Genomic DNA, 14,508 nt, shown 5'->3' on the forward strand with positions numbered 1-14,508 from the left:
TGTCCCATCCCTTCTGTCATTTGAACATGGAACTCTATGCAGGCAAGTCCTGATCTGGTGTTCAGCACCCGGAGCAGGGCCAGTCCCTAAGTCAGTGAGTGTAAGGAACTGAACTGCCTGTTTAGGCCAACATTGGGGCATGGGAGCTGGGTTTCTGGCAAGCTCCATTCAGGCTCTATGTAGAGGCAAGGTCCCTGACCCCCACCTTCGGCTTCCCTGTTCCCCAGGTCACTCACTTGGACATGCAGTTGGGTGGACATACAAATGACTTTGCAGAATTTGGGGCCAACAACAAGCTAACCTGGCAGCATCTGTGCATGCAGCAGCTGGTGGAGCAGGTGGAGTAGATGAAGCAGATCAAGAAGGAGCAGGACTACTGGAGGGTGAGGGGCTCAGCTGGCCCAGTTGGGAGGAGGGATGTGTAACCTCCCAGGGAGTAAGTCTTCCACCTCTTGAGAGAGGGGAGAAATTCAGTCTAGCCAGGCACCTTCTCCCTTCTCCCTTACCACAGGCAAGAGGAGCGCTTCTGGCAGGCCAGCAAGAGCACCAATCAGTGGGTGCCATTGTAGTCCATTCTATGGACCTTAATCCTTGTGGCCATTGGCATCTGGCAGATACAGTACCTCAAGAGCTTCCTTAAAGCCAAGAAGCTTGTGTAGATGGGTCCAAGAGACCTAGCATCCACTCACTACCCTCTGCTGGTTGGTGGGAAATGGCCTGGCCTGGTCTATCTCCTGGCTTTCCCCACCGCTCCCAACCCCACAAGGTTTCCTTGCTATTTGGAGGGGAACAGAACTCATTTCTTGGCCAGCACTGGGGAGAGAATGGGTTTCCAGTTGGAGATGCTTGGATAAGAGAAGATGTAGACTCCTTTGTGATTCATCATGCTAAGCAGGAAGGGGTTAAACAGGATGGATGAACTATCCCAAGAAGGAGAAATAAGAGTGAAAATAAACTGCAGACTTTCTAACCTAAACGTTTATTGCCTCCTACTCTGCAATTCATTCTGGTGTTTTCTGTGTCTAACCAGATATTAACATGAAACCCTGCATGCATTGGCGGGGGACTGATCTCAAATTGGTTGGGGTGAAGAGATGCACCCCAGAAGCCTTCGCAACATGTGGAGAGCTCTTTCCAGAAAAGTCCACTTTGGGCTCATATTTTGGATAACCTGAGTGCTTGTGATGATCTTATGCCTCTCTCTGAGTTCCAGTCAGGTTCATGTGCTATTCCATTCCAATCACCCTGACGTCTGGGTTTTTCCAGGAGATCACATGAGCACGTTGGTTTTCCTCCTATTTTTCAGTCAATCTGGGTCTCTATGATGTCATTGGTTAAATTTTTTCAGGAGATGTTTGCTTTTATATGGTTCTAAGTCACTGTTTCCATCATATTCAGCATGCCCAGTAACTCAATCTTTACATGTGCACACAGGTGATAACCAGGCACCCATGCCCCCATTGCTTCTGCCTGATCTCATCCACATGTTACCAAGCCTTGTGCTGGTTGCCCTTTTGGAATATAATCATCTCTTATTTGAATTTGACATTTTATGTTATAAGGAAATTCACTGGTTGGCATCTTCAACAAAATCAAGTCCAAATTGTCAAAGCCAAGGATGTCATTAAAGGGAGACTCCACATGAAGAGGGTGAGCCATGACATCCCTCACCTCTTGGCTCCTGAAATAGACTCACCTTCCCCTGGGATACTATTGAGGGATGACTGCAAACCTCGGGGATGCTGCTTATTTGTGGGTCTGGCTACAATTGGTCTCTGAAAGTATCAATGGGATTTAATTGAAGCTGGGTGGAATAGAGTGGTGGAAACCATGGGAAAGTAAACTCTGATCAGAGAATATGAACTTAGGGTCCATTTCCTTCACCTAAAGCTGAAATTGGGGTGCTCTACTCTCCACTACTGGGGAAACACAGTGACCCAGATAGGCACATTCTTGCCCACAGAGCGTGAGGTCTGACACCAAATGAGGCAGGAGGTTGAACAAGACATAAGGGTGATCATATTTCTGAGAAGGGCAGAAGCCAGGGGTGACATGACAGGAGTCCTAGCCTAATCTAGATGGTCAGAGAAAGCTGCTTTTTTAGAACTTTGACTAATAATAGGAGTTAGCTGAAGGAAGACTATTCTGGCCAGAAGAAAGAGCACATAAAGAAGCCCTAAAGCAAGATGATTTTTCAGCAGAAACTTTGCAGGCCAGAAGTAAATGGCATGATGTATTCAAAGTGCTGAAAGGGAAAAGTCTGTAGCCAATAATACTCTATCCAGCAAGGCTATCTTCAGAATAGGAGAGGTAAAGGGTTTCCCAGACAAACGAAAGTTAAAAGAATTCATGAATACTGAACCAGCCCTACAAGAAATGTTAAGGGGGACTCTGTGAGTGGAAAACAAAAACCATAAGAGTAAGAAAAATAGGAAGCACAAAAACAGTGTTAGTAAGTGTATCTGTAAAAATCCACCAAGATGAGCACAGAATAAAAGAATGTAAAAAATGATAGCAAATATCTCAAACATGGAGGGAGTGGAGAGAAGTAAAGAATGGGTTCAAAAGTAAGTGATCAGCTTAATATAAACTGCTATATGCAGAAGATTGTATATATAAACTGAATGGTAACCACAAATTAAAAAAAAAAAAACAGTAATAGATACACAAAAAAATAAGGAGTAAGGAATCCAAGTATATCACCAAAGAAAACCAGCAAACCAGAAAAGAGAAAAAGAGAAGGATCACAGAAAAACTACAAAACAACCACAAAACAAGACACAAAACAAGTTACAAGATGGCAATAAATATATATATACATCAACAATTACTTTGAATGTAAATAGACTAAATGCTCCAATCAAAAGACATAGGGTGACAAAGTAGATAAAAAAGCAAAACCCCTCTATATGCTTACTACAAGAGAATCATTTCAGATCTAAAGACACTTGCAGATCGAAAGTGAGGGGATAGAGAAACATTTATAATGCAAATGGATGTCAAAAGAGAGCTAGAGTAGCAATATTTTTATCAGACAAGAAAGACTTTAAAACAAAGTCTGAGGAGGAGGGAAGATGGCAGCGTAGGAGGACGCTGGGCTCACCGCGTGTCCTGCTGATCACTTAGATTCCACCTACACCTGCCTAAATAACCCAGACAACCGCCAGAGGAGTAGCAGAACGGAGTCTCCGGAGCCAAGCGCAGACGAGAGGCCCACGGAAGAGGGTAGGAAGGGCGGAGAGGTGGTACGCGCTCCACAGACTGGTGGGAGGGAGCCGGGCGGAGGGGCGGCTTGCAGGCCAAGCAGAGCCCCCGAGTCTGGCTTGCAAAAGCGGAGGGGCCTGACGGACTGTGTTCCGACAGCAAGCGAGACTTAGCGTCTGGGAGGTCATAAGTGAACAGCTCTGCTCAGAAAGTGGGAAGGCTGGAGGACAAAGGGAGGGAGAGCTGCTGAGCCCCCTGACGACAGAGCTCAGTTTGGTGGGGAACAAAGGCGCTCGCCAGCGCCATCTCCCCCGCCCATCCCCCAGCCAAAATCCCAAAGGGAACCGGTTCCTGCCAGGGAACTTGCTCGCTCTGCGCAAACACCCAACTCTGCGCTTCTGCGAAGCCAAACCTCCGGCAGCGGATCTGACTCCCTCCCGCTGCCACAGGGCCCCTCCTGAAGTGGATCACCTAAGGAGAAGCGATCTAAGCCTGCCCCTCCTGCCCCCGTGCAACTTGCCTACCCACCCCAGCTAATACGCCAGATCCCCAGCATCACAAGCCTGGCAGGGTGCAAGTAGCCCAGACGGGCCACGCCACCCCACAGTGAATCCCACCCCTAGGAGAGGGGAAGAGAAGGCACACACCAGTCTGACTGTGGCCCCAGCGGTGGGCTGGGGGCAGACATCAGGTCTGACTGCGGCTCCGCCCACCAACTCCAGTTATACACCACAGCACAGGGGAAGTGCCCTGCAGGTCCTCACCACGCCAGGGACTATCCAAAATGACCAAGCGGAAGAATTCCCCTCAGAAGAATCTCCAGGAAATAACAACAGCTAATGAGCTGATCAAAAAGGATTTAAATAATATAACAGAAAGTGAATTTAGAATAATAGTCATAAAATTAATCGCTGGGCTTGAAAACAGTATAGAGGACAGCAGAGAATCTCTTGCTACAGAGATCAAGGGACTAAGGAGCAGTCACGAGGAGCTGAAAAACGCTTTAAACGAAATGCATAACAAAATGGAAACCACCACGGCTCAGCTTGAAGAGGCAGAGGAGAGAATAGGTGAACTAGAAGATAAAGTTATGGAAAAAGAGGAAGCTGAGAAAAAGAGAGATAAAAAAATCCAGGAGTATGAGAGGAAAATTAGAGAACTAAGTGATACACTAAAAAGAAATAATATACGCATAATTGGTATCCCAGAGGAGGAAGAGAGAGGGAAAGGTGCTGAAGGGGTACTTGAAGAAATCATAGCTGAGAACTTCCCTGAACTGGGGAAGGAAAAAGGCATTGAAATCCAAGAGGCACAGAGAACTCCCTTCAGACGTAACTTGAATCGATCTTCTGCACGACATATCATAGTGAAACTGGCAAAATACAAGGACAAAGAGAAAATTCTGAAAGCAGCAAGGGGTAAACGTGCCCTCACATATAAAGGGAGACCTATAAGACTCGTGACTGATCTCTCTTTTGAAACTTGGCAGGCCAGAAAGAATTGGCACGAGATTTTCAGGGTGCTAGACAGAAAAAATATGCAGCCGAGAATCCTTTATCCAGCAAGTCTGTCATTTAGAATAGAAGGAGAGATAAAGGTCTTCCCAAACAAACAAAAACTGAAGGAATTTGTCACCACTAAACCAGCCCTACAAGAGATCCTAAGGGGGACCCTGTGAGACAAAGTCCCAGAGACATCACTACAAGCATAAAACATACAGACATCACAATGACTCTAAACCCGTATCTTTCTATAATAACACTGAATGTAAATGGATTAAATGCGCCAACCAAAAGACATAGGGTATCAGAATGGATAAAAAAACAAGACCCATCTATTTGCTGTCTACAAGAGACTCATTTTAGAGCTGAGGACACCTTCAGATTGAGAGTGAGGGGATGGAGAACTATTTATCATGCTACTGGAAGCCAAAAGAAAGCTGGAGTAGCCATACTTATATCAGACAAACTAGACTTTAAATTAAAGGCTGTAACAAGAGATGAAGAAGGACATTATATAGTAGTTACAGGGTCTATCCATCAGGAAGAGCTAACAATTATAAATGTCTATGCGCCGAATACCGGAGCCCCCAAATATATAAAACAATTACTCATAAACATAAGCAACCTTATTGATAAGAATGTGGTAATTGCAGGGGACTTTAACACCCCACTTACAGAAATGGATAGATCATCTAGACACACGGTCAATAAAGAAACAAGGGCCCTGAATGAGACATTGGATCAGATGGACTTGACAGATATATTTAGAACTCTGCATCCCAAAGCAACAGAATATACTTTCTTCTCGAGTGCACATGGAACATTCTCCAAGATAGATCATATACTGGGTCACAAAACAGCCCTTCATAAGTTTACAAGAATTGAAATTATACCATGCTTACTTTCAGACCACAATGCTATGAAGCTTGAAATCAACCACAGAAAAAAGTCTGGAAAACCTCCAAAAGCATGGAGGTTAAAGAACACCCTACTAACGAATGAGTGGGTCAACCAGGCAATTAGAGAAGAAATTAAAAAATATATGGAAACAAACGAAAATGAAAATACAACAATCCAAACGCTTTGGGACGCAGCAAAGGCAGTCCTGAGAGGAAAATACATTGCAATCCAGGCCTATCTCAAGAAACAAGAAAAATCCCAAATACAAAATCTAACAGCACACCTAAAGGAACTAGAAGCAGAACAGCAAAGGCAGCCTAAACCCAGCAGAAGAAGAGAAATAATAAAGATCAGAGCAGAAATAAACAATATAGAATCTAAAAAAACTGTAGAGCAGATCAACGAAACCAAGAGTTGGTTTTTTGAAAAAATAAACAAAATTGACAAACCTCTAGCCAGGCTTCTCAAAAAGAAAAGGGAGATGACCCAAATAGATAAAATCATGAATGAAAATGGAATGATTACAACCAATCCCTCAGAGATACAAACAATTATCAGGGAATACTATGAAAACTTATATGCCAACAAATTGGACAACCTGGAAGAAATGGACAAATTCCTGAACACCCACACTCTTCCAAAACTCAATCAGGAGGAAATAGAAAGCTTGAACAGACCCATAACCAGCGAAGAAATTGAATCGGTTATCAAAAATCTCCCAACAAATAAGAGTCCAGGACCAGATGGCTTCCCAGGGGAGTTCTACCAGACGTTTAAAGCAGAGATAATACCTATCCTTCTCAAGCTATTCCAAGAAATAGAAAGGGAAGGAAAACTTCCAGACTCATTCTATGAAGCCAGTATTACTTTGATTCCTAAACCAGACAGAGACCCAGTAAAAAAAGAGAACTACAGGCCAATATCCCTGATGAATATGGATGCAAAAATTCTCAATAAGATACTAGCAAATCGAATTCAACGGCATATAAAAAGAATTATTCACCATGATCAAGTGGGATTCATTCCTGGGATGCAGGGCTGGTTCAACATTCGCAAATCAATCAACGTGATACATCACATTAACAAAAAAAAAGAGAAGAACCATATGATCCTGTCAATCGATGCAGAAAAGGCCTTTGACAAAATCCAGCACCCTTTCTTAATAAAAACCCTTGAGAAAGTCGGGATAGAAGGAACATACTTAAAGATCATAAAAGCCATTTATGAAAAGCCCACAGCTAACATCATCCTCAACGGGGAAAAACTGAGAGCTTTCTCCCTGAGATCAGGAACACGACAGGGATGCCCACTCTCACCGCTGTTGTTTAACATAGTGCTGGAAGTTCTAGCATCAGCAATCAGACAACAAAAGGAAATCAAAGGCATCAAAATTGGCAAAGATGAAGTCAAGCTTTCGCTTTTTGCAGATGACATGATATTATACATGGAAAATCCGATAGACTCCACCAAAAGTCTGCTAGAACTGATACAGGAATTCAGCAAAGTTGCAGGATACAAAATCAATGTACAGAAATCAGTTGCATTCTTATACACTAACAATGAAGCAACAGAAAGACAAATAAAGAAACTGATCCCATTCACAATTGCACCAAGAAGCATAAAATACCTAGGAATAAATCTAACCAAAGATGTAAAGGATCTGTATGCTGAAAACTATAGAAAGCTTATGAAGGTAATTGAAGAAGATTTAAAGAAATGGAAAGACATTCCCTGCTCATGGATTGGAAGAATAAATATTGTCAAAATGTCAATACTACCCAAAGCTATCTACACATTCAATGCAATCCCAATCAAAATTGCACCAGCATTCTTCTCGAAACTAGAACAAGCAATCCTAAAATTCATATGGAACCACAAAAGGCCCCGAATAGCCAAAGGAATTTTGAAGAAGAAGACCAAAGCAGGAGGCATCACAATCCCAGACTTTAGCCTCTACTACAAAGCTGTCATCATCAAGACAGCATGGTATTGGCACAAAAACAGACACATAGACCAATGGAATAGAATAGAAACCCCAGAACTAGACCCACAAACGTATGGCCAACTCATCTTTGACAAAGCAGGAAAGAACATCCAATGGAAAAAAGACAGCCTCTTTAACAAATGGTGCTGGGAGAACTGGACAGCAACATGCAGAAGGTTGAAACTAGACCACTTTCTCACACCATTCACAAAAATAAACTCAAAATGGATAAAGGACCTGAATGTGAGACAGGAAACCATCAAAACCTTAGAGGAGAAAGCAGGAAAAGACCTCTCTGACCTCAGCCGTAGCAATCTCTTACTCGACACATCCCCAAAGGCAAGGGAATTAAAAGCAAAAGTGAATTACTGGGACCTTATGAAGATAAAAAGCTTCTGCACAGCAAAGGAAACAACCAACAAAACTAAAAGGCAACCAACGGAATGGGAAAAGATATTCACAAATGACATATCGGACAAAGGGCTAGTATCCAAAATCTATAAAGAGCTCACCAAACTCCACACCCGCAAAACAAATAACCCAGTGAAGAAATGGGCAGAAAACATGAATAGACACTTCTCTAAAGAAGACATCCGGATGGCCAACAGGCACATGAAAAGATGTTCAGCGTCGCTCCTTTTCAGGGAAATACAAATCAAAACCACACTCAGGTATCACCTCACGCCAGTCAGAGTGGCCAAAATGAACAAATCAGGAGACTATAGATGCTGGAGAGGATGTGGAGAAACGGGAACCCTCTTGCACTGTTGGTGGGAATGCAAATTGGTGCAGCCGCTCTGGAAAGCAGTGTGGAGGTTCCTCAGAAAATTAAAAATAGACCTACCCTATGACCCAGCAATAGCACTGCTAGGAATTTATCCAAGGGATACAGGAGTACTGATGCATAGGGCCACTTGTACCCCAATGTGCATAGCAGCACTCTCAACAATAGCCAAATTATGGCAAGAGCCTAAATGTCCATCAACTGATGAATGGATAAAGAAATTGTGGTTTATATACACAATGGAATACTACGTGGCAATGAGAAAAAATGAAATATGGCCTTTTGTAGCAACGTGGATGGAACTGGAGAGTGTGATGCTAAGTGAAATAAGCCATACAGAGAAAGACAGATACCATATGGTTTCACTCTTATGTGGATCCTGAGAAACTTAACAGGAACCCATGGGGGAGGGGAAGGAAAAAAAAAAAAGAGGTTAGAGTGGGAGAGAGCCAAAGCATAAGAGACTGTTAAAAACTGAGAACAAACTGAGAGTTGATGGGGGTTGGGAGGGAGGAGTGGGTGGGTGATGGGTATTGAGGAGGGCACCTTTTGGGATGAGCACTGGGTGTTGTATGGAAACCAATTTGTCAATAAATTTCATAAAATAAAAAAAAATTAAAAAAAAAAGTCAACAACAACAACAACAAAAAAGTACGTGTGTGCTGGTGCTGAGCCCTTAGCCCTCTTGCTGTCTGTAGCCGGTGCCCTACTTAACAGCCTCCGCAGGGAAGGGTTTGACAACTGACATCCTGAGGAAGCCTCAGGTAGGACAGGGAAGGGATGAGGCTCCAGAGAAGGTGGGGTGACTTGACTCTCCATTGATGAAAGGCTTTGGGGGCTGATGGAGGCCAAGCAGGAGCATGGGAAGAGCTACAGACAGAGAGGTGGGAGGCCCAGGTTGGTAGTTCCCTCTGTGCAGGTGCTTGTTGCTGCCTGCTGTCCACTTTTCTGTTCCCAAGTATCACAGATGGAAAAAGCTGTCTAGGAACTTCCCTGGAACTGGAAAAGAGTGGGTAGGTGGTGGGTCAAAGAGTTGTGTTTGACCAGGTCTAATTTTTCCACCCATTTATTCCTTTTATTATGAAAATCTACAAACATAAGCAAGTACAGAAATTCAACAGTGGACTTGCATATCCCCATTCTTTAGACTGAATAATTACCAAAATTGTATTTGCTTTGTCACTTTTTCTTTGTGTTTTAAGGCAATCTCAGATATTTTTGCCATTTCACCTTTAAATACTTTGATATATATACATCTTTTAAAAATATGATCTTTAAAAAAAATAACTGTAATGCCATTGTTATATTTAACAAAGTTAACAGTGCTTCCTTGGTGTCAACTGATATCAATTCATAGATGAATTTTTTAGTGTATTTTTACTATTGTTTTGCATGTAAGCTTCAACATTTGGTTGTGATCTCTTTGAGTTTGTTTCAATGCATCCCATACATTTTGGTTATTTTGTTTCCATTTTCATTTGTTTCAAGTTATTTTTTATTTACTTTTGATTTCTTCTTGATCCATTGTTTGTTCAGGAGTGTTGTTTCCTTTCCACATATTTGTGAATTTTCTCATTTTCCTCCTGTTACTGATTCCTAGCTTCATGCCATTGTAGTTGGAAAAGATACTTGGTACAATTCAGTATTCTTAAATTTTCTAAGACTTGTTTGTGACTTACCATGCTCTATCATGAAGAATGTCCCATATGTGCTTGAGAAGAATGTGCATCTGCTGCTGTTGGATGGCATGTTCTATATGTATTTGTTAGGTACATTTGTACTAAAGTATAGTTCAAATCCAGCGTTTCCTTCTTGATTTTCTGTCTGAATAAGCTACCTTTTGTTGAAAGTGGGGTAGTGTCTATTTCTCCTTTCGGATCAGTTGGCATTTGCCTAATATATTTAAGTGCCCTGATGTTGAGTACATATATATTTGCAACTGTTATATGTTCCTGAAGAATTGATCTTTTTATCATTATATAATGACCTTCTTTGTCTCTTGTTACAGTTTTGGCTTAAGTCTATTTTGTTTGCTATAAACATAGTTAATCTTGTTCTCTTTTGGTTTCCACTTACATGGAATATCTTTTTCTGTTCCTTCACCTTGAGCCTATGTGTGTCCTTAAAGCTGAGGTGAATCTCTTGTAGGCAGGATATAGTCAGATCTTGTTGTTTTTTTTTTTTAATCCATCCAGCCATTCTATGCCTTTTTAAGAATACACTCCTATGCTTAGTGCACCATTCATAATAGCCAAGACATGGGAAAAACCCAAGTGTCCATCAACAGATAAATGGACAAAGAAGTTGTGGTATATAGATACAATGGAATATTTTAAATTTTTATTTATTTATTTTATTGTAGAGAGAGAGGTAGATAGAAAGAGGAAGAGAATGTGAGTGGGGGTAGAGGGCAGAGGGAAAGAAAGAGAGAGAGAGAGAGATCTTAAGCAGACTCCACGCTCAGCACAGAGACCCATGTGGGGCTTAATCCCACGACTTTGAGATCATGACCTGAGCCAAAACTAAGGGTCGGATGCTCAGCCGACTGAGTCACCCAGGTGCCATGATACAATGGAATATTAATCAGCCATGAGACAGAAGGAAATCCTGCAATCTGTGATAACATGGATGGAACTTGAAGGCATTATACTAAGTGAGATAAGTCAGACCATGAAAGACAAATACTATATAATATCACCTACATGTGGAATCCGAAAGAGCCAAACTTATAAAAACCAAGAATAAAATAGTGGTTACCATGGGCTGGGGTATGGGGAAGCAGGAGAGATTTTGTTTAAGGGTCCAAATCTTCAACCAGTAGTCAGATAAATCCTGGAAATCCAACGCATAGCATATAGCATATAGACAATAAAATTGCATTATATTCACCCAAAATGATAAGAGATTAGACTTTGGTTGTTCCCACCACAAAAACAAAATAACAATTATGTGACATGATAGAGGTACCAACTATAACCACAATGATAATCATATTACAATACATATATGCATCAAATCAACATGTTTTGTACTTCAACCACATAATGTTTTATGTGAAACATAATTCAATAAAAAAAGAAAGCTGATTTCCATCCTTCTCAAGTTTCAGAAGTGTCTTTGTCCCAGAATCACCAGAACTAGGCAAGTGGTATACCCCAAACCTCAATCAACCCAAAGGATGTGGGTAAACTGCCATAAATCTCACCCCAGGGGATGCAGAGGAAGACATCTTTGGAATGGAAGGATGGGAGGAGTCTGGCCACAAGAAGAATAAGTGCAGTCTTGCTCCTGCTAATAGCATGACAGTAATTTAATACCTTTATCTTCCCAGACAAAGGTGCAATATGTTCAACTTGAAGAGTCTTCTGGGAAGAAGGTAGCTGTAAAATGTACAGGCTCACCCATGCTGTCCTACAACTGATCCAGAGTGCCCCTCTGGCACTGCCATGAGGCTCATCTTATTGCCTCCAGTCCTGCTGGTGGTTCTGTCAATGGTTTTGGAAGGCCCAGCCCTAGCCTGGGCAGCCCCAGATCTCTCCAACACCTTGTGGACACATCCTGGATAAGCTGAAGGAATTTGGAAACACCTTGGAGGAGAAGGGCCTGGAATCCACTGAAAGCATCAAACAGAGTGACATTGGTAATGTTGATCAGCTCTTTCATCTGCAGGATGACTGGGGTCAGGGTCCTGTGTCTTTCATGAGGGTGATTTAGCTCTACAGCCAACCTCAAACACACCAGCTCTCAGATATACAAACATGCAGAGCTCATTGTTAATGAACTGGGGTAGGCAACATTTCAAGTTCCATGGCTGCCCAATAGATCAGGGTCATTTTAGTAGTGGCTATTGATGATGTTTTCTGAAGGAAAATCTTTGTTTTGGATTATAACTCTGGTACATTGATTCCCAGCCACTTCCTTCTCTTCCCACAGAGGGTCCTGAGGAAACCCAGCTGCTGTCAGTGTGGACATGTTTCCAAGTTGTACCACAGCCAGGGTGATGCCTCCCTGATGGGATTTCCTGAGGAAATCGAGCTCCTGTCAGTGTAAATGTGGTGGTAAGTCCACTCTATGCCCTTTGATTAGAATTTATGATATAGTTAATAGAATCCATGTTCCTTTAATGCCCTCCAAGAGTCCTACTTGCTCCTCCCAGCCCCAGTCATGCAGCACACAACTCAGTACCCTGAATGGGGCAACAGAGAAATAAGCCGGTTTTCCAGATTTCTGCATAGCCTGGGAAGCCAGGTGCTCACTTGCATGCCCTCACTTTCCCCCTGCTAGAGAAGTCATGGGCTGAGAAGGTGATTTCTTGGCCCTGAGTCATGCTGCTTGGGGGACAGGTGATGTGGGCAAAGTCAAATTATACCTCTTACCTTCTTTGATGTGCACACACACACACACTTTTTGCTGCAACTATGTGCTGGAAGTTCTCTGGAAACCTGGACTTCTATAAAGGCTCTCTTCTCTAAGAGTGATTGTCTAAGACAGTGCTCTCCAAGGTCTCTTGAACCATGGCTGACTGGGGCTAGAGCTGATTCATGGGCCATTTCAGGGTTACAGGTGGGACTGAGGTCTGTTACTTGACACATGAGTGTTTGAGACTCCTCTTGGGTCTCCTGGCATGTGGTGCTGGACCCCACAGCTCCCATAAAGGCATTTTCATCTGTGGATGGATGTCAAGTTGTTGGTTAGTCATAGATATCAGTGAGGGATATTGTACTGGACTATGCTGGACTATGTTGCTGATGTCACTGTAAGCCCTCTTCTGTGCCCCATGTTGCTTCCCAGGGATTAAGGTGAGGGCAGAATTGTACATCAACCTCAGAAGAGGGGGGGAAATAATCTGCTTTTTCCTATTAAACTTTAGAGGCCACCTTAGCACCAAGTACCTTGTCCTTTCCCCAAGATTTCCTGCAGGCACAAGGGATGGGGCAAGGAGAAATGCCTAGTTCAAGGCTGGCCCTCAGACTGGTAATCACGTACCCAGTTTAGACTGGTGGAGTCATTTCTTCAGAGCAGACTCTGTGGCTGAAACTGGAGTCACTGAGTGTGACAAATCTAGTAATAGGAAAGAAGGAGAATCTTATCTGCAGGGCAGCTCACCTGTTTGCACTAAAGCCTTCTCTGCCCTGTTCTGGGTGGGGCCAAGGCTCCTCAGGGCCTGGCATGGGGATGGGCTGGGGAAGGTCCAGTCTCTAGATAATTCTGCCTTTTACTGCCCTGGGCTGATCATAGCCTCCCATCTCACCCCAGGTCAGAGTGGAATTTGGGAGTTCCTGCTGGATGGGTAGTGGAAGTTGGTGAGGCTGCCTATGTGGCTGATGACAAGAGAAAGTAGCATAGGCCCTACATTCAGCTAACAGTCCAGCTATAGAAGGGAGTCTGGCTGGAGCAGCAAGATGGTGGGAGAAACCTGTGTCCATCCCTCTCTGCCTTGCTCCTCCCTGTGGTCATTCATTCATTCATTCATTCATTCATGAAATATAAGAGTGTCTACTGGTGACCTAGGCCTGTGCTGGGATCTGGGAATATGGAAGTGAGTAAGGGCATATGAGTGTGAAATCAGAATTATTTATTTATTTATTTGTTTTTCTAATGAAATGTCACAATTTCATTATTCAGTGTTGCACGTTGTGCTTTGACTCACATTGTTTCCTCTAAGTTAATCCACAAAGGGTGGCAGTTTGCTGGAGAGCTGCATAAAATTTGGAAGGCTTCATGAATTTACATGTCATTCTTGCACAGAGGCCATGCTAATCTTCTCTGTATTGTTCCAATTTTAGTATACATGCTGCCGAAGTGAGCACAGAAATCAGAATTTAGATGCATTAAGATAAGTGTAGGATGGGAAGGGGTGATCAGGGAGGGATTTTTTTCATGTTTAATTTTGAGAGAGAGAATGCATGTGCACATGTGTATGAGTGGGGGAAGGGGAAGGGGAGGGGAGATGGGGAGGACAGAGAGAGGGAATCCCAAGCAGGCTTCGTGCTGTCAGTGCAGAGCCCAATGCAGGGCTGAATTTCACTAACTGAACCGTAAGATCATGACCTAAGCCAAGATCAAGAGTCAGACACTTAACTGACTGAGCCACCTAGATGCCCCTAGGGAAGGATTAATATGAGAGTGAACAG

General features: G+C 43.0%; 1 protein-coding gene and 1 non-coding gene across 2 annotated transcripts; one reads left to right on the top strand and one right to left on the bottom strand.

The window, feature by feature from the left end:
* Positions 1–11,768: 11,768 nt before the first annotated feature.
* Positions 11,769–12,424, top strand: LOC122479896 (apolipoprotein C-I-like). Its single transcript, XM_043573707.1, is given in 3 exon segments — positions 11,769–11,919; positions 11,921–12,079; positions 12,308–12,424. Coding segments are annotated over 3 exon segments (375 nt in total). The 5' UTR covers positions 11,769–11,820.
* Positions 12,425–14,077: 1,653 nt separating this feature from the next.
* Positions 14,078–14,184, bottom strand: LOC122496323. Its single transcript, XR_006300767.1, has one exon. It is a non-coding gene; the product is annotated as a U6 spliceosomal RNA (small nuclear RNA).
* Between the last annotated feature and the right edge of the window lie 324 nt (positions 14,185–14,508).

This window comes from Prionailurus bengalensis, chromosome A1, assembly GCF_016509475.1.
Source record: "Prionailurus bengalensis isolate Pbe53 chromosome A1, Fcat_Pben_1.1_paternal_pri, whole genome shotgun sequence".
Taxonomy (NCBI): Eukaryota; Metazoa; Chordata; class Mammalia; order Carnivora; family Felidae; genus Prionailurus; species Prionailurus bengalensis.